General features: G+C 42.2%; 1 protein-coding gene across 2 annotated transcripts in view; it reads right to left on the bottom strand.

Moving 5' to 3' along the window:
* Positions 1 to 26,586, bottom strand: part of CFAP44 (cilia and flagella associated protein 44) — a 39,250-nt gene extending 12,664 nt beyond the window's left edge. For both annotated transcript variants that reach the window (XM_083438196.1, XM_083438197.1), the window contains exons 1-24: positions 26,477 to 26,586; positions 25,520 to 25,597; positions 24,823 to 24,903; positions 23,839 to 24,016; positions 22,656 to 22,818; positions 21,879 to 21,981; positions 20,831 to 21,047; positions 18,856 to 18,970; positions 17,926 to 18,090; positions 15,760 to 15,915; positions 15,063 to 15,110; positions 14,086 to 14,185; positions 13,768 to 13,862; positions 13,172 to 13,381; positions 12,013 to 12,123; positions 11,322 to 11,474; positions 10,611 to 10,838; positions 9,784 to 9,929; positions 7,014 to 7,284; positions 6,675 to 6,730; positions 5,905 to 6,067; positions 4,525 to 4,655; positions 2,474 to 2,676; positions 744 to 936 (exon numbers count right to left, since the gene is read on the bottom strand). In XM_083438196.1, the coding sequence (XP_083294322.1) occupies positions 744 to 936; positions 2,474 to 2,676; positions 4,525 to 4,655; positions 5,905 to 6,067; positions 6,675 to 6,730; positions 7,014 to 7,284; positions 9,784 to 9,929; positions 10,611 to 10,838; positions 11,322 to 11,474; positions 12,013 to 12,123; positions 13,172 to 13,381; positions 13,768 to 13,862; positions 14,086 to 14,185; positions 15,063 to 15,110; positions 15,760 to 15,915; positions 17,926 to 18,090; positions 18,856 to 18,970; positions 20,831 to 21,047; positions 21,879 to 21,981; positions 22,656 to 22,818; positions 23,839 to 24,016; positions 24,823 to 24,903; positions 25,520 to 25,597; positions 26,477 to 26,516 (3,404 nt within the window). In that variant the 5' untranslated portion in view covers positions 26,517 to 26,586. The remainder of the gene's footprint in view (positions 1 to 743; positions 937 to 2,473; positions 2,677 to 4,524; positions 4,656 to 5,904; positions 6,068 to 6,674; positions 6,731 to 7,013; positions 7,285 to 9,783; positions 9,930 to 10,610; positions 10,839 to 11,321; positions 11,475 to 12,012; positions 12,124 to 13,171; positions 13,382 to 13,767; positions 13,863 to 14,085; positions 14,186 to 15,062; positions 15,111 to 15,759; positions 15,916 to 17,925; positions 18,091 to 18,855; positions 18,971 to 20,830; positions 21,048 to 21,878; positions 21,982 to 22,655; positions 22,819 to 23,838; positions 24,017 to 24,822; positions 24,904 to 25,519; positions 25,598 to 26,476) is intronic.
* Positions 26,587 to 26,699: the final 113 nt, after the last annotated feature.

The raw sequence follows: 26,699 nt of genomic DNA, 5'->3' as shown, positions 1-26,699 counted from the left end.
CCGAGCACAATTCAAAGTGCTGGTGTTGACCTTTAAAGCCCTAAACGGCCTCGGCCCAGTATACCTGGAGGAGCGTCTCCACCCCCATCGTTCTGCCCGGACGCTGAGGTCCAGCACCAAGGGCCTTCTGGCGGTTCCCTCATTGCGAGAAGCAAAGCTGCAGGGAACCAGGAAGACGGCCTTCTCGGTAGTGGCGCCCACCCTGTGGAACGCCCTCCCAGCAGATGTCAAAGCGATAAAAAACTACCTGACATTTAGAAGACATCTTAAGGCAGCCCTGTTCAGGGAAGTTTTTAATCTGTGATATTTTACTGTATTTTTTGTTTCTATGGAAGCCGCCCAGAGTGGCTGGGGAAACCCAGCCAGATGGGCGGGGTACAAATAATAATAATAATAATAATAATAATAATAATAATTTGTCTAGCTGATTGCTGGGGGGGGGAGGTGTCTGGTTGCTGGCTGAGTGGATTCAGCTAGGCTGTGGGTGTGGTCAAGAGCCTGCCTTATAATAAGGACAGGCTTTGCCACTAGCAATGGGGTCACTCCTTTGGGTCTCCACTTTGAGGAGGTATGAGTCCATATACCACTCCACATGGTCCTACCGTTATACCACATCATGATAACATTTTGAAATGTTGAAGTAATATGGGCCAGGTATGATTACTATTTGTTTATCAACAACATCCATCAATGATGAGCATTTAAAAAGTCCTTTGTTTTCTTTTTTTTTTACTCTGACTCACAGTTCATCCCATTCATTCCTTCTTTGTTGGATCTTAGCTTTGGCTCTGTCTGCTTTTTCAATAATTTTTCTAAGTTTCTCCATTCGATTTTCAACAATGCGGCTTGCCACTGTGTGTGGGTGCGCCTTTTTTGGCAGCTTTTCTGAATCCACTTCTTCTTCACTAATAGAAGCCTGGGTTGGAAATTTTGGCTCTGCACAAATGTGAAGAAAAATAAAATAACATGCTTCTGTCCATATCATCCTCGCAGGGTTGTCTTAGTAGAGTGCTGCATTTACATCCACTTTCATAAAAATGTTGTTTCATGGGAACAGTTTCCAAATTCAGCTTGCTGAATACCAAACTGGAGCTGGCCCCAAGGGATTTCCTCGCGGAAGTAGGTTTTAAATGACATCTTCTGATATTTCCTGCTCTTTGCAAAGGCTAGTGTGGTAGCATCTGAGGAATTCTCACTATGGCCCCTCAATGTTGGAAAATGCAAAGCCACCTAAGCTTCTGTGTGCAGGAGGGACTTTGTCCCAGATTTTATCTTTTGAACCACCCTGAGAGCTTTTGATGAAAAGCGATATATAAATCTAATAAATAATGCCTAAACATTATTTCAGCATTACTTTATATGTTAAGAGAAGCCATTGTAATAATCCTTCTACATAAAAACACCGGCACCTTTACTGGTGGCCTTCAATCTAAGCCAAGGAACAAATTCTCCACTTTTCTGGAGGGTGAGAGTTCCAGGGGCAACACTTTATAAGTTGGCTTCCTTTGAAGGAGAGAGCACTGGAGGCTAACAACATAGATTTGGTTTATTAACAAATAGACAAAAGGCACCTAAATGGAGGCAAGCAGCAAAGCCACTGGCTTATCAAGTAGCAGATCGGCTACCCCACATCACATCGCCAGAGAGAGGCAACCTTTATCTGAATATCCTTTTAGCCTTCTGCTAAGTTTGTGCTTCTCTCTGCCCTTTTTCTATACACAGACAAACATACATACCGCTTTTACATTAGCACCCTCATCCTAGCTGGTGTGTGTGTGTCACTTTCTAAACTCTGACAGAATTCAAACACTCCAACAATTTCCTAGCTCCCATGGAGGAACTATCCATTAGCCACTCCGGACCACTTAAAAGCCATTTCCCTTAAAAAATAAAAGCAAGGTTTCCTAGGCACTGTTAATAATAATAATTATCTACCAGCCTGTGATATACAATCCCATGACAGTGTTCCACATGTGTTAGCACTATATAGAAAAACTAAATAAAAAGTATGGGTACGGTCGCACAGCTGGCATGGAGTCTGCCCTCAATAAGCACATACAGTACAATTTTGACCGGACAGCACTTTTGTATACATCAAAGTGCTAAAAGCTGACAAGTCAAAGGCAGCTCTACCATCTGCTCTGATAAACTGCAAACCTGGTATATTTCTGAAGAAACAGTGACCTACTTGCTTAGGCACTTGCTACTCCACTATATTATAAAAAAATCACAGTATTTCACCAAGAAGAAAAAGAAAGTATTGTGCTTGTGGCGGAAACTGTTGACAATCAATGCAATGTGGGAAACTCTGTTTTTGAGCAGCCTTAGGGAACTGCTTTTTGAAATATAGTGTGAGGATACTATCTGACAAACCCTCTGGTATAGAACCATAACAATATAAGATGAAGGCTGTGGAAAAAAAATATTATCTTATGGTTGTGATAGTTCTGCCACAATGTTTTCAAACCCTTACTGGCATCCTTTTGGGTCTCTGTCCTTTGGTCTGTGTCTTTTCCTTTATGGTCATACTTGCTCTGCCGTCTTTTCGCTGCTTGACTTTGTTTACTGACATTGTACAATTTTTCTGAGATCGACAGCAGTCTGTACGTGGAGATTCGGTGGTTGCTTCTCATGGCACAGACCACAATGGTGTCATATTCCAAACTGGCCCGAAACCTGAGGAATCAAAGAAAAGATCTAATTTTTTAAATGTCACATTTTCTGCTCCATAAAGTTGTCTTGGCAGGGATCAGCCAAGCAGCAACAGCCTCTATGCCAGGGTCTAGAAACCATTTTTCTGTCAAAGGCAGCGTTCCCTCCAGGTTAATCAGTCAAGGACTACATGGCAGCTGCTGGGAAGGGCTAGAGCTAAAATTAGATGGAGTTTGCAGCATCTCTTTCTCTGTGCCACCCAAAGAACTCCCTACCTGGTCTGTAACTCTCAGCTCAGATCCCTTTAGCGTTTATATGCGAAGTTAGGGATTCTTTGCCCCAATGTGCATCATCACTTTACACTTGCTTACAAGTCTATCAACCTGGTGTGAAGCAGCTGTGAATAAGGCAGATTCTATGTTGGGGAACTTTAGGAAAGGGGCTGAAAATAAAAAAACAAAAGATATTTGTCTAATAAAGGTAAAGGTAAAGGATCCCTGAGAGTTAAGTCCAGTCGCAGGCAACTCTGGGGTTGCGCCACTCATCTCACTTTACAGACTAAGGGAGCCGGTGTCTGTCTGCAGACAGTTTTTCTGGGTCATGTGGCCAGCATGAGTAAGCCGCTTCTGGCACAACAGAACACCGAAACCAGAGAAGCACATGGAAATGCCATTTAGATAGGTACCGCTTCCCACCGGAGCGGTACCTATCTACCTTCATACAAATCTATGGGTGTCCTTGCACTTGGAATACCATGTACAGTTCTTGATGTTGCACAGCTGGAAGAGGGTCAGAAAAAGGGCAACCAAAATGATGAAGGGGATGCAGCACCTGTCCTATGAGAAATGGTTACGACGCTTAGGTCTTTTTAGTTTATGAAAAAAGGAAACTAAGGGGAGACATGATAGAGCAGGCTTCTTCAACCTCGGCCCTCCAGATGTTTTGAGACTACAATTCCCATCATCCCTGACCACTGGTCCTGCTAGCTAGGGATCATGAGAGTTGTAGGCCAAAAACATCTGGAGGGCCGAGGTTGAGGAAGCCTGTGATAGAGGCACCTAAAATTATGCCTGGTGTGAAGAAAGTGGACAGAGAGAAGTTTTTCTTTCTCTTCCATAACACTAAAACCAAGTGAGGGTCATCCAACAGAATGGTGGGAGATTCAGGACAGACAAAAGGAAGCATTTCTTCACAGAGAACATAGCTGAACAATGGAATCTGCTACCACAAGTTGTAGCAAAGGCACAAACTGGGTGACTTTAAAAGGGGATTAGGTAAATTCATGGAGAATAAAGCTACCAATGGCTACCTGTCTTGATGGCTATATATTGCCTCTGAGATCCAGCGCCAAGGGCCTTCTGGCAGTTCCCTTGCTACAAGAAGCCAAGTTACAAGGAACCAGGCAGAGGACCTTCTCGGTAGTGGCACCCGCCCTGTGGAATGCCCTCCCACCAGATGTCAAAGAGAAAAATAACTACCAAACTTTTAGAAGACATCTGAAGGAAGCACTGTTTAGGGAAGCTTTTAATGTTTAATAGGTTATTATATTTTAGTGTTTTGTTGGAAGCCGCCCAGAGTGGCTGGGGAAACCCAGCCAGATGGGCAGGGTATGTATGTATGTATGTATGTATGTATGTATGTATGTATGTATAAATAAAGAGGCATCTGGTCTAATAAAGAGGCATCTGGTCTAATCCTACCCCGTTCTTCTCTTATGTTCTCAAGCAAAATGAGTAATACCAGAAAGACTTCAGTTTTCAAGGAAAAGTTTCCAGTTTTTTAAAAATAAAACAGAAACTTTGCTTAAATATAACATCTTAGCAAATGAAGAATCTCTCCCAAAATTTGAGGACAAGGGGAAATGGCACTTGCCGATTCTCTACTTTCTGCAGCCCAATGCGATGTTTCTCCTGTTCCCAGGCCAATTCCTTTAGGACGAGCCGGATCTTATGCGCCGTCTTTCTGTCCATCTCTGCACGGATTCTGCGGTCCAACTCAAATTGCTGCGTATTGAAAAAGTAGCATTTCATTTGATGGTGGTTACGGTGACGGTTTGTTTGTTTGCTGGATGTCTATTCTGCTTCTCAGCAGCGCTCCCGGATGCTGGGATGTGATGGATCATGATGGTCCAAGGCAGAGATGGGGAAACTGTGGCCCTCCAGATGTTGCTGGACTCCAGTTCTCATCAGCCCCATCGAGAATGGCCAGTGGTATGGGGTAATGGGAGCTGAATTCCAAAAGCATCCAGAATCAGAGGTACCCCAGCATCTGCTTACAAACAAGGGGTGGCCCATCCCGTTTCATCACCCAAGGCAAAACCAGGACTGTGCTGATCCATGACCATGTCGCCCCCCCCCCCCTTTCGCCATCACCAGAATGCACCTCTCCTCCTCCTGAATAGTTCTACCAAGGGCAAGATATAATTTCTGCTCCCGTGCTACATAGATTGTGATTTTATTTTTATCTTTTTGCAAGCAGGTTTTTAGAGCCTTTTCGAGATATAGAGTGGGATAAAAGTATTCAAAATAAAATGAATGAAGAAATAAAAATACCGGTGAAATCCTAACTGCCATCAGCAATTTGCCTAATTTAGGAACAGCCAGTCAGCAACCTTAACAATATTTTAAAGCAGTCATAGTCGCACCACAGCTACAGTAATTCATTTCTCTACTTCCAAAATGTTCCCAATGACGTCCACTTGTAAGATTCACTGTTCAAAGCAATCACCTGAATGTATTAGTCAATCTCTACATATACATGGAACCAAAGCTAAATCTTGTAGTTCTTAATCTGCTTTACACTTTACATCCATGGTAAAATGACATGAATACCCTCCTGATTTACTGGTATTTGGTGTTCCAACAAGCTGTTCCTTGGGGAGTACTGGGCTAAATACATTAACCATGGAAAAAAGGTTGGAACCACCTTTATAGGACAAAGCAATTCAAACACACTGGGAATCTGAAAACTATCAAGGCTAAGCTAAGAAATGCATAAAAAGCACAACTGTAAAAAGCAAAACAGGCATTTTTCTTTTTAAGAAAATAGCAGGCTTTGTTGTTTCAACTATTGGGAGTGAACAAGGAAGCAGTGGGCTCACTTTTGACTGGTTGTTTTATTTAAATTGCAAACTGACCTGAGCCCTTAACATAAAAACCCTAATAAAACAAAATAAACATTGACCCATTACAAAAATACAAGCCACACTAAGGCATTAATTTGTACCTCTAAAGAAAGAAAAACCATACATACTGCTCTGTGAAGTTGCATGTGAGATGGCAGCTGACGGTTCATTTGGAGCAAATTCTGAAACTCCTCCCTTAGAGTGCTTAGTTCTTGTCTCTTAATAGATTTCTTCTGTTCTGCTATCCTCATTATATAATCGTGTTCCTTTTTTTGCTTGGCATTTTCAATACTAGAAACGTGAGAAAATAAAGAGAAGATGGAGCAGTTTAAACCTAAACGCTGGAAGTGGGCCTACAGAAAAGCATAACATTTCATTATATAATAAAGGTTTTTTAGAGCAAAAATTATACAGCTTGGGTTTGTCCCCTCCAACTCTATAATTCTATCTACAAAATATCCAGTTTTGCAATATTTGGATAATAAGCCTCTTTGGGACAGTGTTGTATAAACAAATAAATTTGTATAGAACTGAACTATTAGATGGAGCTAGCAAATGAATGATTAAAAAGCCGACAGAAGCTGCACCACAATTATCCTAACAAAGCCAACAGTGGCTTTTGAGGTGGGCTGGGTGGGTTTGAAACCTTTATGCATTAAAGAACTGTTTCAACAGAGTAGAGAGTGCTTATCTAGAAGTCATCTAGATCTGACTTCTTAATTTATACTGGCATCCCAGGCACCAATCCAGAAGTGAGAGAGATATTTGAGGGAATGGCTTTAGCAACATGACTATATGCCACACTGGATGAGGGTGCACTGCCATTTCAAAGAGGCCATTAGTGAAACCCGTTCCTCATGAGGGATTCAGAAGCAAAATCTATCTTCGGCAGTCTTACCTGTAGGCAGTAGGATCCTCGATATCTTCTGCTGGTCTCTCTCTTTCAATGCCTCTCTGTGGAAGAATGTAATCAAACAATTGATGGCACTGTCAACAGTTGGCATGGCTGTTCCTGAAGTTAGGTTGGAATTGCATGCAGCTCCTCACAAGCACAGTACTATAATTCATATAGGACATAAAAGACACAGTGGTGTCTTTCTAGCAATCAACCTCCCTGCTGCCCAACCCTAAGGAGACTGGGGGAAAAAATGTTCATCAAGGAGAAACAGCTGAAAGTTTCCCAATAATTGTGCACTTAAAATATGAAGTAAGGCCTATCTTCCTGGTTGCTACTTACCCTTGGAGAGGGCACCTTAGCCTTTAGCACTTTCTTAACCTCCTCAGCTGAAAGGATGTTATAAGTAAAGATATTGCCATCTGCTCCACAGGTCACAAGAAACCGATCATCAAAACTTGGACAGATGCCTTGAATTTGCCCATAGTTATTATCATGCATGCTATATGACCAATATCCAGCTATATTGTCCTTTGACAGCCATTTCTCGTGGAGAGCATAGATCCGTACTGCTCCATCCTGCATGCCACAGATCATTAGCAAGCCAGTGGAGCTGTGGAAGTAATCAAAACGTAAACAGCTGAGGGTGATTACTTTCTCCACAATGCCCTGCGAAATGGATATCTAAGGGAGCAATCCAAGCCCAAGATCTACTGGTATGTTCAAGTTAGGATCCAGAAATTCAGGCTCAGACAACCAATTCCTAGCACAGCCAGGCAAGGTTGAATCCTGGTTCAACCAAAGATATGCCAGCATAACTCCCACATCCAAGCTCAGCCAGGATTTAGTCAGCTGAGCCAAGATGGACGAATTTTACATGGCTGTAAGCCCTGGGACGCGGGTGGTGCTGTGGGTTAAACCACAGAGCCTAGAACTTGCTGATCAGAAGGTCGTTCGTTCGAATCCCTGCGATGGGGTGAGCTCCCCTTGCTCAGTCCCTGCTCCTGCCAGCCTAGCAGTTCAAAAGCACGTCAAAGTGCAAGTAGATAAATTGGTACCGCTCCGGCGGGAAGGTAAACGGCATTTCTGTGCGCTGCTCTGGTTTCCCAGAAGCGGCTTAGTCATGCTGGCCACATGACCCGGAAGCTGTACGCCGGCTCCCTCGGCCAATAAAATGAGATGAGTGCCGCAACCCCAGAGTCGGTCACGACTGGACCTAATGGTCAGGGGTCCCTTTACCTAAGCCCTGAAAAATGGGCGTTCTGGGGAAGTGGTGGGATGGGACCAGGCAGAGGGACTTGAATCCTAACTTCTATTCAGTTCAGCCACATAACCTGCCAGCTTGGCAGGACTCGTGCTGTTATGAAGACAGTGTATGTCAAGGTCTGCTTTTCCGTTGCCAGGCTTACACCAGCTGAGCCAGCAGTAGTTCTGCTCTCGAACACAGTTTGGAACAGCTCAATTGAAGGCAGTGTAAGTTCCGCTTGCCTCCAATATTTAGTATTATTCTGTGAATCCTAAGAAGGCCCGGGTAATGTGAGGCATCCAAAGTTCTAGTAGGGAAAAGGTAATGCTGGCAGAGGTCTTTTCTGCAGCTTTTGACAAATGGATTGGAAAAAAATCAGTGTTTCCTCAATTCTAAGGGAACCATTCTAACCACTTGTGGTTGCATCCACACTATACACTTAAAGCGTATGGCTTTCTCCAAATAATCCTAGGAATTGTAATCACCCATCACATAGCTACAATTCCAAGCACCCTTCATAAACTACAGTTCCCAGGATTCTGGGAGGGAGGATCTATGTGCTTTGAATGCATGGTGTGACTGTGACCTGTGTCACATTTTAGGATTTTACCTTAAACGGGTATATGAGCAGAACAGGTGGGTTGGAGCCTTTAACATCTCTTAAATCCAATTTGAGTTACACATAAACTGATGCTTAGGAACTCTTTGCATACAAACTCACTGCTATCTTCACCACTTTGACTCATGGCTCCTCCTGGCATCAGCGTTGGCCAGCGGCGGAGCAAGCCGATCGGACGCCTGGGGCGGCATGGATGCCCTATGCCAAAGGGGTGAGGCTGCACCGTGGGGCCTCTGAGCAGTCTGTTTGCTTCATCCCACTCAGTCGCCCTACAGCTGAGGGGGAGGTGGCGGGCGGACCATTTGGAGCACCCAAGCCACCTCATCACTCCCAGGAGACACGTGTGACTTGGGCACGCTGCAGGCCCTGCAGTGAGTGCCACCCAGCATTTTGTCAGCACCCCCCCCCACTGGTGGCACCCGGGGTGGTCCGCCCCTACCACACCCCTCTTCCTCCACCCCTGGCGTTGGAACAGATGGACAAGGGATTCATTATTTCCAACAGGGCGGCTACCGCTGACAAAAGCCAATGCACCGCAATGGCCATGCCATCCCACCCTCCTCTCAATCTCTTGTTTCTCTCTCTTCCTTATAGATACATACAAAAGGGTATCTGAATTCATCCAACCATCACTTCATTCACCCTTGCATCTTGCATCTGGGGCCTGCTCTACCCTGATCTCTGCGGAGAAGAGGCAGCTCCTCCTCGAGGACACACATTTAGTGGGGGACCAGCCAACCCTGTGCTGCAGCAACCCACCTCTATATCTGCATGCATATAGTGATTTATACATTATGAGGGTGAGAAGAGAGCCATTGGGTCAGCGGGAAGGGGACCCTGAGCTAGTCTGGAGACACATTTGCTACTGGATGTATGGAAATCATTTCAATCTTTTAAAATCCAAATGCTTGGGCTTTTATAAAGAAGGGTATAAAGGGGGGATAAATATTTCTTGTCCTGCTATATGCCCTGACCAGGATGCAAAAGCAACAGCTTAAACTAATTCAGTATGTCTCAGTATGTCTAATAGTATTCCATAATATTTCCTCAAAATACTACTTTCAGGGGGTGACAGTCATGGAGTGCTAACCAGTCTGCCATTATATCAAGAGATCAGCTCCTGCAAATATTTACACAGGCATATAGTCTATAAAAGAAAAACAAACAAAGACCAAGTGTTTCACACTTATTTTAAAAACCCAACTCAACCCATGAAACCAACCAACATACTGTAAAAGCTGCATTACCAAAACACAATCCGTCTAATGGCAGTTTCTTCTGTATCTTCTAAATGAATATAGGCAAAAGGTTCATCTTTCCGAGCCTCAGGTTCCTTGTCGCCTTGTGGATGAGAAAATGCACAGTGGAACAGGAATCCAGTATCATACTCTCCCTAAAGGAAACAGTGAGTTATGAAGAGTTGTTAACTTTATTTCTTGATTCCTTCTTTCTCCTCTCTCTCCCTCCCGCCCCCAATTAATCTGTTACAGTTTGGAAAATTCCAGATTAAAACTTCCTCCTTTCCCAAAAATGGTTTCATCACCAGTTGTATTTCATACCATGTTATAGGCAAACACACTTCATTTCTACCTCCAGGTAAAGGGCTTCCTTTGAAAAATAAGCCTGCAATTCTGCTTAAAAAATTAAACAAAAGATGGGGAACAGCACTAGAATGAAAAGAAACAAGAGTGAAAACTATGCTTGCATGTTTAAGACACATCCAGAATCTGCATGACATTCTTGCATCTTGTGGTTTTTACCTTCTGCATTTCACCGTTTAGATTTTAATCTCACTTTGCATCTGAGGTTGGCAGCAAAACTGAGGTTGCCAATCAAAATTGACAATGGTAGTGATGCCACTATTGAAGTCCCGAGAGATTTCTATGCAGCCCTCTATGTGAAACAAAAAAACTCAAACCGCTTTCAACTAGAACTAAGACCAAGGTGAAAGCGTACAGTGTGAAAAGCCAGCTCCTTCGGCCATTTAAGCTGCATTCTCATTATACTATAAAAGAAGGGAGAAACTATTCTCCTCATTTTGTTATCTGTGAAAAAGAAAGAAAGATTGGCTTACCAACGACAACCAAAATTTCCCTGGCCGAGAGTAAAACCCACACAGGATGGGGCTTGGAGTCTCTGGGATGTAGATTTCAGGCAGTGGTTCCTCTTCCACAGCTTCTTCCTGTGGAAATTCAATTTCTTCCATTGTTTTCCCCTCATCCAGTTGCTGCTTTATCCATTGCTGCTTTGCTTTCTCCTTCTCTATTCTCACTTTTTCTCTGCGTTCAAGTTCCTCTTCAAGCTTTTTAAAAGAGCCAGTAAAATAAGAGCATTAAAAAAACAACAACTGTGTTGATCACACCAAAATCCCTTCTAGTCCAGCATCCTTCTCCCACAGGCAATGTATGCAAAGCCCACAGATAGGACTTCATTCACTAACTCTCTCTCTCTCTCTCTCTCTCTCTCTCTCTCTGTGTGTGTGTGTGTGTGTGTGTGTGTTGCTTAGTTTTATCTGTTTGGGAATTGAGAGCAACAGCCCACATCTGCCATTGTTCTTTAGCGGTTGGCATTCAGAGGTAAGGCCTCTCTGATCCTGGAGGCAGACGCATTCATAATCAACACGTGCAGATCCTAATATTTTAGGAAATAATTTCTGCTGGGCTACAAAGTCCTTAGCTGCAGTCTTACATCCAGGACCACAATAACTAACAAGCTCAGCATTTCTTACTTCAGTATTCTATCTTTCCTTAGGATTGCATTTCCTTATTTGCATGTGGTGCTTTACCAGAATCCGAGATTTTATGCTGCAGAAACGAAAATATTGTGTAGGCAAGTCTTTTATCCTATAGGTGGTTGCTGCGTTGTAATTCCCAGGGTCTGGAGCAGGAACCTGGACAACAATGCCGTTCTTGCAGAAAATAAGTAGCGTGCTCTCAGGCTACAGAAGAAGGACATGAAACACAAGTGTCAGGCATGTATATGGTGCTGAGTTTTGATGGTGATGGTGAAACATTCTTATGTTCTTAAAAATAGGTCGGAGCTCAGGGACAACTGTTGCCGAAATGAAACACAAACTTAGTTGTAAACAGGAGGGAATGGAAGTGGCAGATCACCCACCACTTCCCTGATGGCTCATGTTGGCTAAAGTGAGTGGTGCAGAAAGTGGGCATTATATATTTCTCATGCAGATTTTGAGATACTCTAAATTTCACCCATTGCTGCCAAAGTGGGGTGGGTGGGGGTGGGGATTAGTTACCCCAGCTCCAGGCTGGCATAGAAAGGGAGTTGAATCATTCCCAAAGAACAGAGGGACCTTGGACCCAGTCCTTGCCCTGCCCCAGAAATGCTTCATGGGACGGGAGTGTTAAATGCCAGTTACTGATGACAACATAACCACCAATGGATAAACACAGCATTGCAATGTGTTACAACACAAATCATGAGATGCAAATACTACGAAAAACACCGCTACTCACATGAGAAAGAGGAGACCACTGCAATGCCTGTACAGGCCCTGGGACAGAGAGGAAGCCAATTGGCTCATATTTCTCTTCAACGTTAAAGAAGAACACAGTTTTATCGTTACTCTGGGAAGGAAAAGACCGAAGAATGAATAAAGCCATGCATTCCACAAGAGTAGCCATGTTAGTCTGCTGCTACAAAGAACAGAGTCCCACCACTACACAATCCTCTGTTTTAGCATCAACCTTGATATACAAAAGCCTACTTTCATATATCACTTGTATATACCTTGATATATAAAAGCTGCACCTAGTGTTACAAGGATGACAAGGAACAATTAATGAGTACTCTGTGGGTTCGATCAGTCAACCAGCTACAAATTCACCTAACGGTTACCTTGTTCAACCTACATTTTTACCAACTTCCTCATGAGAATATCATGGGGGACTCTGTCAGAAGGTCTACTGAAATGAAGATAAACTATGTCCACAGCATTGCCCTGATCCACCAAGTGTGTCATTCCATCCAAAAAAAAAAAAAAAGGAAAGAAATCAGATTGGTCTGGCATGACTTTTGAGAAACCCATGCTGGGTCTTAGTAATCAATCATAGCATTCCTATCTGCTCTAGTAAATCGTCATCCAATATTCAGTCTGGCTTGGCGATCTATAGCCAATACCCACAATAAGTTCAGTAATGAATCTAATTAAGAGAAAGGGCTTTAAAAAACTTTTAAAAATCAAACAATTATTACATAAGAAGAAGATATGGTTTAAAGCACAGAACATATACAAAAACACAACACTGATGATTTTAACACGCAAAATCAAATCTAAAACTTTTCTATGAATCCTTAAGGAACGAGCCTTTCTTTTAAAATCTCAGCCAAATGTTCTCTCTGAGCTGGGCCTCAAGGGAGCAGAGAAGAAGCTAAGATGATGTGAGAAGCAGAGGTGTCAAAAAATCTCCTGAATAATTCTCTGAACTGACTCATTATACACTGAAACTTGTATGGATCAGCAAAAATCTCTCATTTCGAAAAGGTCTTGGACCTTAATTCTTAGGTAATGAACAATCTGAAGTTCAGTTTGATCATTTACATCTCAGCATTTGCAGCAGTGAATTTCCACTAACATTCAAAACAAAACAGTTTTTAGGTTTGGTTGAAACATACCCCTGTGGCAAGCAATTCCCCATTACGCTCATAGGCCAAAGCTGTTACTATAGTAGTATGAGGTTTGAACGCCTGTTTCAGACGCAAGGCTGCAGGCGCTCCTTTGTCCCGTCCAGATACAACAGGAAGTCCCTTTGGATTGAAAAGTTCAATAACGCGTACAACGCCATCTTGAAAACCTACAACCATTATGCCTTTCTTGGGATTTACCTTCAAGAGAACAGAATAACATTGCGATTAAGAGCTAATTTAAACCCTGCCCTATACATCGTCTCATAAATCTATGCAAAGTATGTAATTGTTTGTACAGAGGGAAAATAAACCATGTTGTGAGTAGCATTTTCTTCTCAAATACCAATACTATTTTCTTTCACTGTCACCAGAAAACTCGGGAGAGGGCGCAAAAAACAAAATCCGTAAAAGTTAAATGTTTGCCAAATAATAAATATGAAAACCCATCAAAACAAAACTGAAAATGGGCAGTATAAACCATAAGCCATTTGTACATTAAAACAGCTAGGCTCCAGCCATGGATGTCCCCATTCCGTCTTGCACTATCATCCACATACTTCCTCTTTCTATCTTGCACTACTTACCACGTTTGGTGCCCAGACCATTGCTGTTCCTCCCTGTTTAAACTTCATCTCAGTCAACTGCACATTGTCAATGAAATCAAAGACACGAACTGAACCTGCATTAGATGGTTAACAGGATCAGGATAAGAAGGAGGCTAAATCTGTTGCTTTCTAAAATTTAAGCCACACATTTTACATGGGGGTACTGAAAAAACAAAGAAACTACACCATTACAAGTGATCTGTGGATTATTCCCCAAACGTGTCTACTTAACGTAACTAATTTTAACCTTGAAAACTGAGTGTGGGAGGAGTCAGAAGGAAAATGTTGTGTACTTACGGTCAAGACCAGTGGTGGCCATGATATAGGTGACCGGAGAAACACACATGGCTTCTATCTTTCCTGAATGAAAAGTAAAGAGGCATTCTGGATCATGAGTCTACAGGGGGGAAAGAAATAAAATGGGTTTTTTTTCAGAGGCCTGTTTGTAAAAGTATTTTAAAAGTTTTGTGTAACAGAGTCACCAAGGGACATATCATTAAAGCCCCTCTGAAAATTTGATCTCTAAAATGCATTGGACATTCAAACTGGGGTTCCTGGTTTTCAATCTAGGGCACAAATTGAAGATCAGATAAGCAAAGACAAAAAAAAACAAAAAACACTGCTGTTTGTTAATGGTTCTAAACAGTGCTCTTTTTCTTTTTAGGAAAAAAAGTTGCTGGTGCTCACCATGAAGTTGTTACAGCAAGTGCCACACTTTTAACATTGGGGGGGGGTGCTGGTACTGCACACCCTTGAGTACCCCCAGAAAAAAGCACCGACCGGTTTTAAATTAGTATACTTTGTATTTTCAAGGAGGAAGCATCAGTGGTGCCTTATATCTGTTCTTTTGTAGTCCTTGTTTGTTGAACGCTTAGGGCCAAGCTAACAAGACATGAAAGATCTGACCGGATCTCCCGCTATGTTTTTCTGTTCCTGAAAATAGCCATTGGGAAGCCCAGCTTGGATTGGAGCCAAATTACATCCACAGAAACAACGTAAAGTCTGGGAGGGGGGCTTTAAATACAAAAGAGGGAAAAGTGGGTGCCTCACCTTGCGTGAGTACTTTCCACTGAGGCAGCAGCACCATTGGAACCACAAACAACTAGTACTGACATTTTTGAGACCATCTTTTTCAAAGTAATAAACTACAGAAGCTGCACATCTTTTAAAGATAAAATATTGACTTCTATTTAACTATCAGGTATAACTCAAGTACAGTGGAGGAATGACTGAGAGGGGAAAAGCAGGGGAACGAAACAGACAGGAAAACTTACAACATTTGTGAAACTCAAATCAAGCTTCCAGATGGCTCCATTGGCATCCTAGAGAAGAAGAAAAACACACTTAGCTTTTGGCTATCACTTCAAACAGTATTTACATCCCTTTCCGAAACACACTGGCTTGGATTCAGAGAAATTTAGCTGCACTTTCCCAAGCAAATCAACAACTAACTTGTCCCACGTCACTGTTTTTAATTTTTTTGAAATCATACACAGCAGGCACAAGGAGGCCCGACTAGGACAACGGTGCACGAGGGGCTTAGCCTTTTCTCCCTGCCAACAACAATCAAGATTCTCAGCCCTGTAGTGACTATTCTTACATCCTAGTGGTGCCAATGCAAGGTTCCCCCTTAGGGTTAACAGGAACTGTATGAAAGGAACTGAACGCTCAGCCTTGCCCTTCCTCCTAGCTGCAAGGTCTGGAATAAGATTCATTCAAGCCCTTGGAGTTTTATTCCTTCCTTCCATTTTTATTTTTTGTTTTGCCTGACAGTGGTACTTTCCTAGTTTGGTGGCTGGTTTTTTGCTTTAGCTTCAAATGTTACCATGACATCATCACATCCTACACATGAGAAAGGGTTGTGTGCATCACTGAATCAGGGCACACATTCTCTACTGACTAATGCACACCCTAAAAAACAACAACAACACAACCCTATATACCACAGGGGAGGACTAAAACAATGCTTACCTGAGCATACCAAAATGGTTCTCCACGTTCATGAATTTTCACCATATAGTTCAGATTTACATTTTTGCCAACTAAAAGTTCATTAATGTGTTCCACTTCCAGCAGCCCAGTGTCATCCACAATATCAGCTGTATCTATTGTTTCAAAATCCCAAACCTTCATGGAGTTTGGAAAAGAAAATATTATCTATTGTTGCCAAATGCCAGTACCAATGCATTAAATGTGAAAATTTGGCTAATATGAGCAAACCTAAGGTTAGGAGCAGTTCAAAAGGATTTTTCATTCACATGTAACTGATGGGAAGGGATAGTTTAAACCTGCCTCTCCCTACCGTGCTTCTTACAAAAAATGGCCTCTTGAAGATGCTATCTGGATTTCAAGGGAGGCCTCAGTTGATGTCACTGGTGTCAACTGATGTTTCAAATGCAGAAAGCAGTTTCAGAGAGGCAACTTTTGTCAGGACTGTGACAGGGAGAAAGTTAAATTTCCCCTCCCTCCCCCATATTTCTGAGGCTGTGCAGGCTCTACACTTGCCATTTACACAAGAAACAACAGGCACATTAACCATCACATCTATTTGGGTTCTTTTCACTGTGCATTCTTTATTATGCGTGATCATGTCACTATTGGGGTAGTCAAAGGTCATCCCGCATTCAAAACTATTTGTGCCTGCAAAAGTTTTAGGGTAGCCATAACCGCTTTAATCCCAAACTATGCACTTCCTGCAACTATTTCACACCTGCCCTGGTGGGTTTCTTGTCTCACTTTTGTTGTGCTATTCCCTCTCTGACAGCCATCATGTGGTCCAACTTGGGAAGCATCACAGAATTGATCAAGAAGGGTAAAACCATCATTAATGCGCTACTATTGTGTCAAGAACATGTTACAGAATACACCATCAATCAAATAAGATATGTTTAAGTTCGAAAGAAAGCCTTAGCAAATGAAGAAGGAAGCAATGTTTTCATATGAATAGCATTTCTCAAATCCAGGGATCAGCAAACTTTTTCAGCAGGGGGCCGGTCCACTGTCCCTCAGATCTTGTGGGGGGCTGGACTATATTTTGAAGGGGGGAAATGAACCAATTCCTATGCCCCACAAATAACCCAGAGATGCATTTTAAATAAAAGCACACCATGTAAAAACACCACACAGGCCCCACAAATAACCCAGAGATACATTTTAAATAAAAGGATGCATTCTACTCATGTAAAAACATACTGATTCCCGGACCGTCCGCTGGCTGGATTTAGAAGGCGATTGGGCCGGATCCAGCCCCTGGGCCTTAGTTTGCCTATCCATGCTCAAAGGTGTTGAACACATTACATGATGGATTATGCTGTCCTCTTTTCCCAAAGACAGGAAATGCAAACAGGTCTTTGTCAGTACACAAGGCTGCTCCAGGCCAAGACAGGAAATAGATTAAGAAGGAGAGAGGTGACTAAAGGGCAAAGACCTGTCTGCACTTCCTGTCTTTGGGCACAGGAGGGCAAGCTTAACTCACTACCTGTTTGTGTAAGTACTCTGATTGTGAAATAACCACCCCAAGCACACTTATAATAAATCTCATTCAGTCTCAGCACCAGGTTAATGAAATATTCCAGCAGGAATCTCATTAGTGAAAACCAGTGGTCACTGTTAATAAAAAAGGTAAAGGACCCCTGGACGGTTAAATCCAGTCAAAGGAGACTATGGGGTTGCAGTGCTCATCTCGCTTTCAGGCCAAGGAAGCCAGTGTTTGTCCACAGACAGCTTTCCAGGTCACGTGGCCAGCATGACTAAACTGCTTCTGGCACAACGGAACACTGTGGCGAAATCCAGAGCGCACAGAAATGCTGTATACCTTCCTGCCACAGTGGTACCTATTTATCTACTTGCACTGGTGTGCTTTCAAACTACTAGGTTGGCAGGAGCTGGGACAGAGTAACAGGAGCTGATTCCATTGTGGGGATTCGAATCACTGACCTTCCGATCGGCAAGCCCAAGAGGCTCAGTGGTTCAGATCACAGTGCCCACTGTTAATAGTTTGATAAAAAGTGCAGAAGAGTAAACAGTACCATCAACCCATGAATAATCCTGGGTACACTCAAATATTAAGTGTATAAAGAAGAGACATATTAAGAAAACACATACCCCCACCAAATAAAGACTTAGGAAAATACTCACCCTAATATATCCATCTGATCCAACAGTGACCACCTCTCCCTCATCCAGAACTAACTGATTAATTGGGCCGTTGTGGCAATTTTTACGGCCAGGCCGACAAAGTTCCACTTTTATGAGGCCCCCTTCCCAGAGCAACAAGTTGCCCCATTCTGACCCTGAAAGTACCTTTCATGCAGACAAAACAAAATGCATTAGTATTCTGTCATATTGATGAATATCTGAAAAGGGATACAGGGAAGGACACATTATGTTTGAAGTAAGTTACATCCCAAGTTTTCACAGACAACAGATACATTTGCTAGGAAAATGGCAAATGAGGCATGTTCAGGTTGCAGGCACACCATACATTTGAAACATGCTTCCCTCTCAAAGAACCCCGGGAACTGTACTGGGAATTGTTGCTATGTGAAGGGTCAACTACAGAGCCCAGGTTTATTTTTTTAAGGTTTTGTTTTGTTTTGTTTTGCAATGTTTCGGAACAATAAGTTCAATGATAATGTCCAACCATATGCTGCTTTCTAACTGCTGAAATAGTATTTCTTTATGTTCTTTATCTTTGATTTATTTTGTTTACAGCTAAGTGGTTTGCCACAAACCATAAGAGGGATGGGCACTGCATTATACAAGAATGTGCCTTTAAAAACAATTCAGAAATCTCAATTACTGCAACTATTGATCGATACCAGTCTATGGGAACATATCCCGCCAATTCTTAAAACGTATCCACTGTTTACCAGCTGCTTTTTAAAAAAAACTTCATTAAAAACAGAATAAGCTCCTGATCATTTTTAGAAGCAGCAGACACTGGACAGGCTATGCCTTTCCACACAGCAATGTCCTGTAAATTTGTGTCAGGGCAAATGTGAATAGAGAACAAAGGAGCCCATTTTATCATACAGAAAAGTTTGAGAAGATAGAAATGTTTCCCACCTTCCCATCTGGCAGCTCCACATATCCTTCAATGTCTGTCAATGCTGTTTTTCCAAACCTACCCAGTGCTCCTTGTAGTTTCAGACCAGTGAAAGTAAGCGCCATCTTCCAAAACCTGGTGATATAAAAATTAAAGCTCTGTTAGTGTTTTCGTGGGGTTCTTTTGGTCTTTAAACAGACTGTTATCAACCTTTCACATGCACTAATTGGCTGCATTTTGATACAAACCACAGTTTAGTGCTATAAGAATGAGTCTGGGACAGGGGTTAGCAAACTTTTTCAGCAGGGGGCCGGTCCACTGTCCCTCAGACCTTGTGGGGGGGGGGGTGGACTATATTTGGGGGGGGGGGTGAAAGAATTCCTATGCCCCACAAATAACCCAGAGATGCATTTTAAATAAAAGCACATATTCTACTCATGTGAAAACACCAGGTAGGCCCCACAAATAACCCAGAGATGCATTTTAAATAAAAGGGCACATTCTATTCATGTAAAAACACGCTGACCGTCCATGCTCCAGATTTAGATGGCAATTGGGCCAGATCTAGCCCCCGGGCCTTAGTTTACCTACCCATGGTCTGGGAGGTCCTTGGAACTGCATACTCTCCCATTTTCCTCTTCTCCTCCAGCACAAATGCAAGGAGGAGCTCTCATTTCTGTTTCCAACTAACCACTGCTACTTGTTTCGACTGAACCGAGGTTAGTGCTAATTACAATTCAGGGACGTAACCCAGGATTATAAGCAATGAATGGTCTGAAGGTGGACTGTTTCTAAACCACAGGTAAGCCTAATTACTGATCTTCATTCAGATGGAATGAGCGACTGGTTAGTTGAAAAGGAACATGAAAGCTTGCAATCTCCTCCTTGCTCTTATGCCAGAGAGCAGGGTAAAGGGGAGCACACAAACACCCAGGCTCATGCATGTAAACCCTAAACCACAGTTTGGAGTTCTATGTGAACCAAACCAATTTGTCTGTGGGAATTATAGGCACAATCTATTGCAAATTTATGCAGCTTCAGTTTAAATAGGTGGAAATTAAGAAGTCTCAACTGTATGATAGACTGTGCCTTATAACTATAGTACAGGTGGACTCTGACATATGTAATTTATTGGATAAGTGGATTTTTTTATCTGGGCATTTAAGTGGTTTTTAATCCGGACATGTATCTTTATACACTTTGGTTTATTTTAGTTGGGAGAAGGATAATTCTGACATTGTCCAGAGCACATTTTATTTGTGATATTGTCATCCATTGCCCAGCCACCCCATTTTGCTTCTAATGACACAGAATTAGGTAAGCTATTCCCCTTAACATCGGGGGGGGGGGCTCAGTTTATGTTGTGGTCATCTGCTGCGTGCTCACCTACTGTTCTGCTGCTTCAGTTCTGGCAGTGGGAAAGAGGATAAGAGTAAGGCTTCTTTTTCTCTCCACCTAGTGCTTCCACAGCAGGAAGCCAGACGTGAGGAGCACCGTGTAAGAGGACTGACAAAACTACACTTTCCAGTGCTCCTAGCTCACTGCAACAGCACCATCGAGCACCAGAAAAAGGGTGCAGCGCTCAAGGGCAACCAATTACACAAGAAGCCAGTCAACATGGCTGCTTCTTTTCCTGCTTTCAGAAGATATTCACGGCATTTCAATTGTCTGAAGATTATAAATAACTATATTACAACATGAAACAAAAATTAGGACACTCCCAATCCAGTGCAGAAGGCTAGCTTGATTTTAAAATAAATAAATAAAATGCACATCATACTTGCAATGTTTTGGGGCAGCTAAATAAAACGTGGTCTTCACTGAGTAACAGGAATGTTTTAATACAGATAATTAAAATTTCATGTATAGTTAAGGTGGGTACAGCTTTCTAGTGTGATGCATTTGCCGATGAAATATTCCTTTTAGTCAGCATGCATGTATGCCTCTGTGGCATTCTAGTTCCTTGAGATAAAACTATGCTACTTGCTGGCTTACTTTATGTGACCTGAACCAGATGTGGTGAGTTGCTCTTCATTTTCTGGAGAAAAGGTCACTCTATAAACATCTTGGGAAAATGCTTTCGATCTCAATACAATCTTTTCCTGCTTCCAATCCCAAACTGTTAACATATAGTCAGGGCTGCTCCCAACTGTGGCGATCAAAGTACCCGAACGATTAAAGTCAGCAAATGCATATGCTTCTTCAGTTCCACCTGGAAATAAGGTGATATAACAGGTTTCTTAATGCAATATAAATGTTCACGGGAACATACCAATGTGCTAGCCAATCAACTAGCACATATTGTAAATTATTATTTTTTTGAAGTAAGTATGAAACAGATTGCTTCTATTTTAAGTACATTTAAACAATACAAAGCAACCATAAAATAGAGAACAATGAAGACAGTCTGTATGAAGAGAGAGAAAACAAAGGCTTCAGGTGATAATCTATCCTTGAGCCTTCAGCTCTTGTAGAAATTCTGTCTGAGTCCCAGATACTAGTATATACGTGTGTGTGTGTGTGTGCGCGTGCGTGCGTGCGTGCGTGCGTGCGCATCATAAGCCTTTCCTTTCCACCACAATGAGTAATTTCACATTGCCAGGATACTGAAATCACATCAAATGTAAGAGATACCATTGAACTGATTTGTCAGCTTTATTTATTTTTTAATAAAAAAACTCAACTCAAAAGCTATTGAACTGCATTTAGGTTCCAGAGTGATAGCCACCTAATAAAAAATAAACCAGTAATGAAGAATAGAATTCCTTTATCAGCCTTCTTTCAATACTTGGCCATTTAGCCATGCATCCATTGCTTCTTCTCGAACATGAACACAGAAAAGGGAACATGGCATATGACTCTGAAAATAATAATGCCAATTCTTCTTAATCACTTGCAGATATTTAAAAGAAAGAGAGTGACTACTTACAAATCTCCGTGTAGTCAAACAAGAAATATCAAACAGAAAATTGCTTCTATTTCTGTGACCATTAATTCTTCTGCATGAATCTGAAATTGTGAGACGGCTTATGTTTTAACCTACCTCGTAATACTCTGTATGGCCTTAAGGAAGGGTATTCATAGATAATCATGTTTGGCTTCCATCCTTTTTCTCCTACTGCAAAGTAGGTTTTATTAGGATGTACCTAGTAGAAGCAAAGACCTTTTTCACTCTGCATTTATCCAGTAAAGTAATGATTTGCTAGTTTAGTTCATTTGACTTCTATCCTACATTTCAGTCCAGGACAGCCAATGCAGTGGCCTCCAGATACTGTTTGACTACAACTTCCATCTTTCATCACTGGCCATGTTAGCAGAGGCTGATGGCAGTTGTAGTTCTCCATCATCTGGAGGCACTGCCTGAAACAAATATGGTTGCAGCTACCCCTCTGGAAAATGGCAGCATATCCTCAACCCCCATACAGTGTTCCACCAAGACTTGTCTTTCCAAGTCTAAGCACAGAGAGAGAGGTGCAATAGCTTGGGAAAACAGTGTCCACTTTGTTAGAGCTTTTCTTTAATCCAAGATACCTTGTTACTGCCTGCATAACATTTGAAACCAGCCTAAATGAACGAATATCAACAGGACACCCTAGTAAGTATTGCTATTATAAAATATATATTTATCTCACACAGTACAAAATTAACTCAAGTCTTAGATAACGGCAATAGCTAAACGCACCATCTAATGTGTGAAGAACCAGCCAAAATATTTCTCAGATTGAAAGAGAGATTCTCATAATCCAAGAGCCCTGTTTATTTTGCTACCAAGGAAGATCTCAAGCAAAATACTTTACAAGATAAAACAAAAATGCCATACCGTGATTACTCCAATCCCTCCACCGCATGTGCTTCGGAGATATTTCTGAGATTTCGTTAGCAAATTCAGCAGTACGAGTTGGTTGCCAGCTATGTAGAGGAGAGTGTAACTATCCAACATCTGAATGTTTGCCCTTCTAGTGCAGTCATATCCAAAAGAGTGACTGAAGAACACTCACTAAGGAAAAGTGATGCCATCACAGGGTTTATTTTGACCATGTAATAACACTACCACCAATAAAAATCCAGAGGTCTCCTGAAAAGTGCAATGCACTGTATTGTAATTGTATTGGGAACACAATAGGGGCTTTTTATATAAATTAGAGAGAAGAGCTGAAGCTCTAGAAAAAATGTAGCCCACCCATCCTTTAAAAAATTTCAGGCTTAACGATATTGCCAATGTAGGTCCCTGCGGCCCTCAAGTACTGTGCAATTTCTAAATATTTTCTATTAAAGAAAAGGCAAAAGGCAAAAGATCCCTTACATAACTGAGAGAACAAACCACAGCAATAGTGCAGGCCTTGTTATTTTGCCAACTGTTGGGAAATACTTGGGAGGATGTAAACTTTCTCACTAGTATGGCCTTATTATATTGTTACAGGCCACTCCAATCCCTGCCAAGCCATGCACGGGATTCCAGAGGTCTTGGCCCTCAACCAGGGTCTGTGCTCCTTTGGAAAACTGAAGACATAGTGGAGGCTGTCATAGTGTTAAGAAATACGATTTATTCTCATATTTACACCTGAGTTTAAATAGAGGTAGCCCAGATCTTACAGCATAGTGGTCTGAAGAGGGTCTTGTTCCCGCCCCCCAGCAGTGCAATGATGGAGACAGAGGCCTCTCTATCAGCCTGCCTTCAGTCAGTCAAGATGGATCTGTCTTTTCTCTCTCTCTCTCTTCCTAGCACACCTTGCTAAGAACAGTCTTTTCCTGTCACCTCACACCCAGTTAACCTGGCAACCTTTCAAATCCCCAGTCTCTGTTCACACCTCAGGGCAGGGGGAAAGGACGATTCTCTTGCATTGCCAATGACTCTCAATTGTTTCTTAATGGCTGTAGCCTGGCCAGGTCGGGTTTTTTTGCATTGGCTAGCCCAGGAATTCCTCTGCAGCTTGTATTTCTCCCTTCATATCCCAAATAATCAAAATCCTACCATTTATTAATTAATTAGCAAAAGTGGATACATGAGACTGAGCGTGTCAAGTGGAATGCCAGAATCTGGAGTCACAAATGGGAGTGCACACAACTCCTCATAGTTATAGTAGAAGTTTTCAGAGATTTTCTTCTCTACCTTTACTTTCTTCTTCTTCACCGGTTCTGGAGGCTTTTCAAGATGTATTGGCTCCACTTCCTCTTCCTCTTCTGGATTTCAAAAACATCAACAATAATTTTATACATGCACACACACACACCACTTTTCAATCTACAAAGGCTGAAAATAAGAAGAAAGGCATATAATTTTCAGACAGACATGATAGTAGCATTTGTGGCCAATTATAAAGTGACGATTGTCACCTTTGGGCTGAAGGACAGGACATTAAATAAATAAATAAATAAATAAATAAACAAACTCAGAGCTAGCATAGCCATTGTGGTCAGTTTTTAAACACAGAGGTTGAGCTGTCCCGTAAGCAATATCTTGCAACCAAGAATTCCATCCTGCCCAAATCCCAAAAGTTAGTTCTATATTTAATCTGATCACCGCTGCATCTGATCACTCACACTGGCCAGAGTAGAAGGCATGGGAAGTGTGTCAATTCTTTCCTTCCTTCCTTCCTTCCTTCCTTCTCTTTCTTTTTTCTGTCTTTCTCTTTCTTTCAGCTGTGCTAGCTGCGGGCTGACACAACTGAGGAGCTCATGGATCAGGATCCTCAGAGCTGTGGACTCAGTGGACCTAAGGCCTTCAACCTCCTACCCCAAAACCAAAATGCCCCATTTCAGACTCACCACTGGCTCCCACCAGTGGGAGAACTGGCACCAGCAGCCTTCCACTTGCTAGGGAAAAGCTTGGGACTCCATGGAAAAACCTATAATCACCATCAACACTTCTCTTTGCCAGCGGGGGCTGGTGAGAAGGCAACTAGGCACCATCCTAATCCTACCCCATCCATCAACATAGAGGCAGTAGGAATGCTCTGTCAAACCCAAAGATTGCTAGCAATACTTGCCTTCATCGCCATAGCCTTCACTACCTTCTTCATCTTCAAATAGCTTTTCTTCTTCCTGAATTGCAGGAGATGGGGTCTTTTCTGCACACAGAAAATTATTATGTTATTTTCCACTCTACTTTATTTAAATACATATGCTTTAATGTTTTCCCTGTTTCCCAAAAATCAAATAATTAACTGATATCAGAAGAGCCATCTGTATCATGGAGCAGAAGGTTAAATTACAAGATGCAATGAATGCTAACACAGGTAAGTGCTAAAGCAGTGACAAAACAAACTCCCAACAGGGGCTGCCCATAAAATGTGCCACACTGTGAAACCAAATGCTCTACCAGCTGAGCTGCTATACTCAAGCAGCTGCTAGATTTAGGACATGGAGAACATAAACTGCTTTTTGGAGGAGGGTCCTAAAAGATGAAAAGTATAATTTTAAATTAGATAAATGAATAATTAACATACTGCATATATTCTGGTCACGCCCAATAAGAAGATATTTCTGGACAGCAGTATTAATGGAAACTGAGAGTATAACAGGTTATGCCTTAGCAGTAAACCCACTTTTAAGATACATAAAAGATCTTGTCCTTTCAGAAGATGGGAAAACGATAAAGTACCTCTTAGCTGAAGTTTAGGTTGCATACACACCATATGTTTAAAGCACATGAGCTCCACCAAATAATGTGCAAGCATTACTTACCATCAGCTACCTTCTTTGCTTTTTCCTTCTGTTCCTCTGAAGGTGACCGCTTTCCTTCTTCTGAATGTTCATTCTGGCCTGCAAAGCAAAATCATAAAGTATGGTGGATCTTCCAGTTGGAAGTATTGGGGCAAACTGAAATGTAAATTTCTCATGCAAGTTGGCAGAATCATGCCATGCTTGCTTCATCTGTTGCAGCAGGTTTTTATGTTATTGCAGTTTTATATTTAAAGTAGATGAATAAATAAGCAAATTAAGTTAATTTGGATATGCAGAAGATATTAAAAATATATAAGGAACAACAGAAAGAGGGGGAAGGAAGTCAAGTTTTGAAATGTTAAAATGACTGTAAAATTAGTGAAATGTGTAAACCTGAAAAGCATAAATAAAATTTAAAATAAAATAAAATGTATGTTATTGGAGACACCTATCCTGGTTTCTCCTTCTGTCCTGGACTACTGCGTTTTCTTACCTTACAGCCAGTAGAGGGGAAGAATATTTGAAAGTTTTCTACAACAAGAACAGAACTGCTTCAAGCAGCAGCGTTTCTACATCAGAGGAAATTCGAAAGCTAACAGCTGCTGGCAATAATGGATTGAAACCAGAAAGCGGCGTGAGCAAACTTTCCTGTAAATTCACCAAAACACTTCTTCAACCTGGATGATGTTTTGCAAAAACGTGGGGGGAAGGAGGGGCATGTTGAAATTGCAGTCTGGTACCCCCCGAGCGCGCCCCACTCCCTTTGGCGCCCAGCTTGAAGAAGCCTGGTGACCCCGAAAGCTCGCGCACGACTTCGTGGCGCTTCAGTTTCGCCCTATAAAGGTATTTTCCCGACTGTTTCTTTAAAGTGTGCCATACTAGTGGAGTTACTGAGAGCAATGGGTAGTTTCGAGGGGAACCCCTTGGTGGCAAGTCTGGGCAATGGCGGGAAATGGAGAGGGGCGGGAATGGGGGTACCTTTTGCGTCTTTCGCCTCCTGCTCCCCCTTCGGCTCCATGGCAGGTGTACGCCGGTTGCTAAGCAACCGAATGAAAGGCGCGCCAAGATCCCTGGGAAGTTGAGTTCAAAACCTGCTTAGGCTCAGAGCGCCTGCGCAGCAGCAGCAGCATAGTAAGAAGTAATATCGATGAGAAGTTCAGTACATAACATTGCTCGTTTTTCTCCCCTCCCCCCTCCGATT

Source organism: Podarcis tiliguerta (genome assembly GCF_965153285.1).
Source record: "Podarcis tiliguerta genome assembly, chromosome: 4".
Taxonomy (NCBI): domain Eukaryota; kingdom Metazoa; phylum Chordata; class Lepidosauria; order Squamata; family Lacertidae; genus Podarcis; species Podarcis tiliguerta.
The sequence above is the reverse complement of the archived record's forward strand: the minus strand, read 5'-3'. Positions and strand labels throughout refer to the sequence as shown.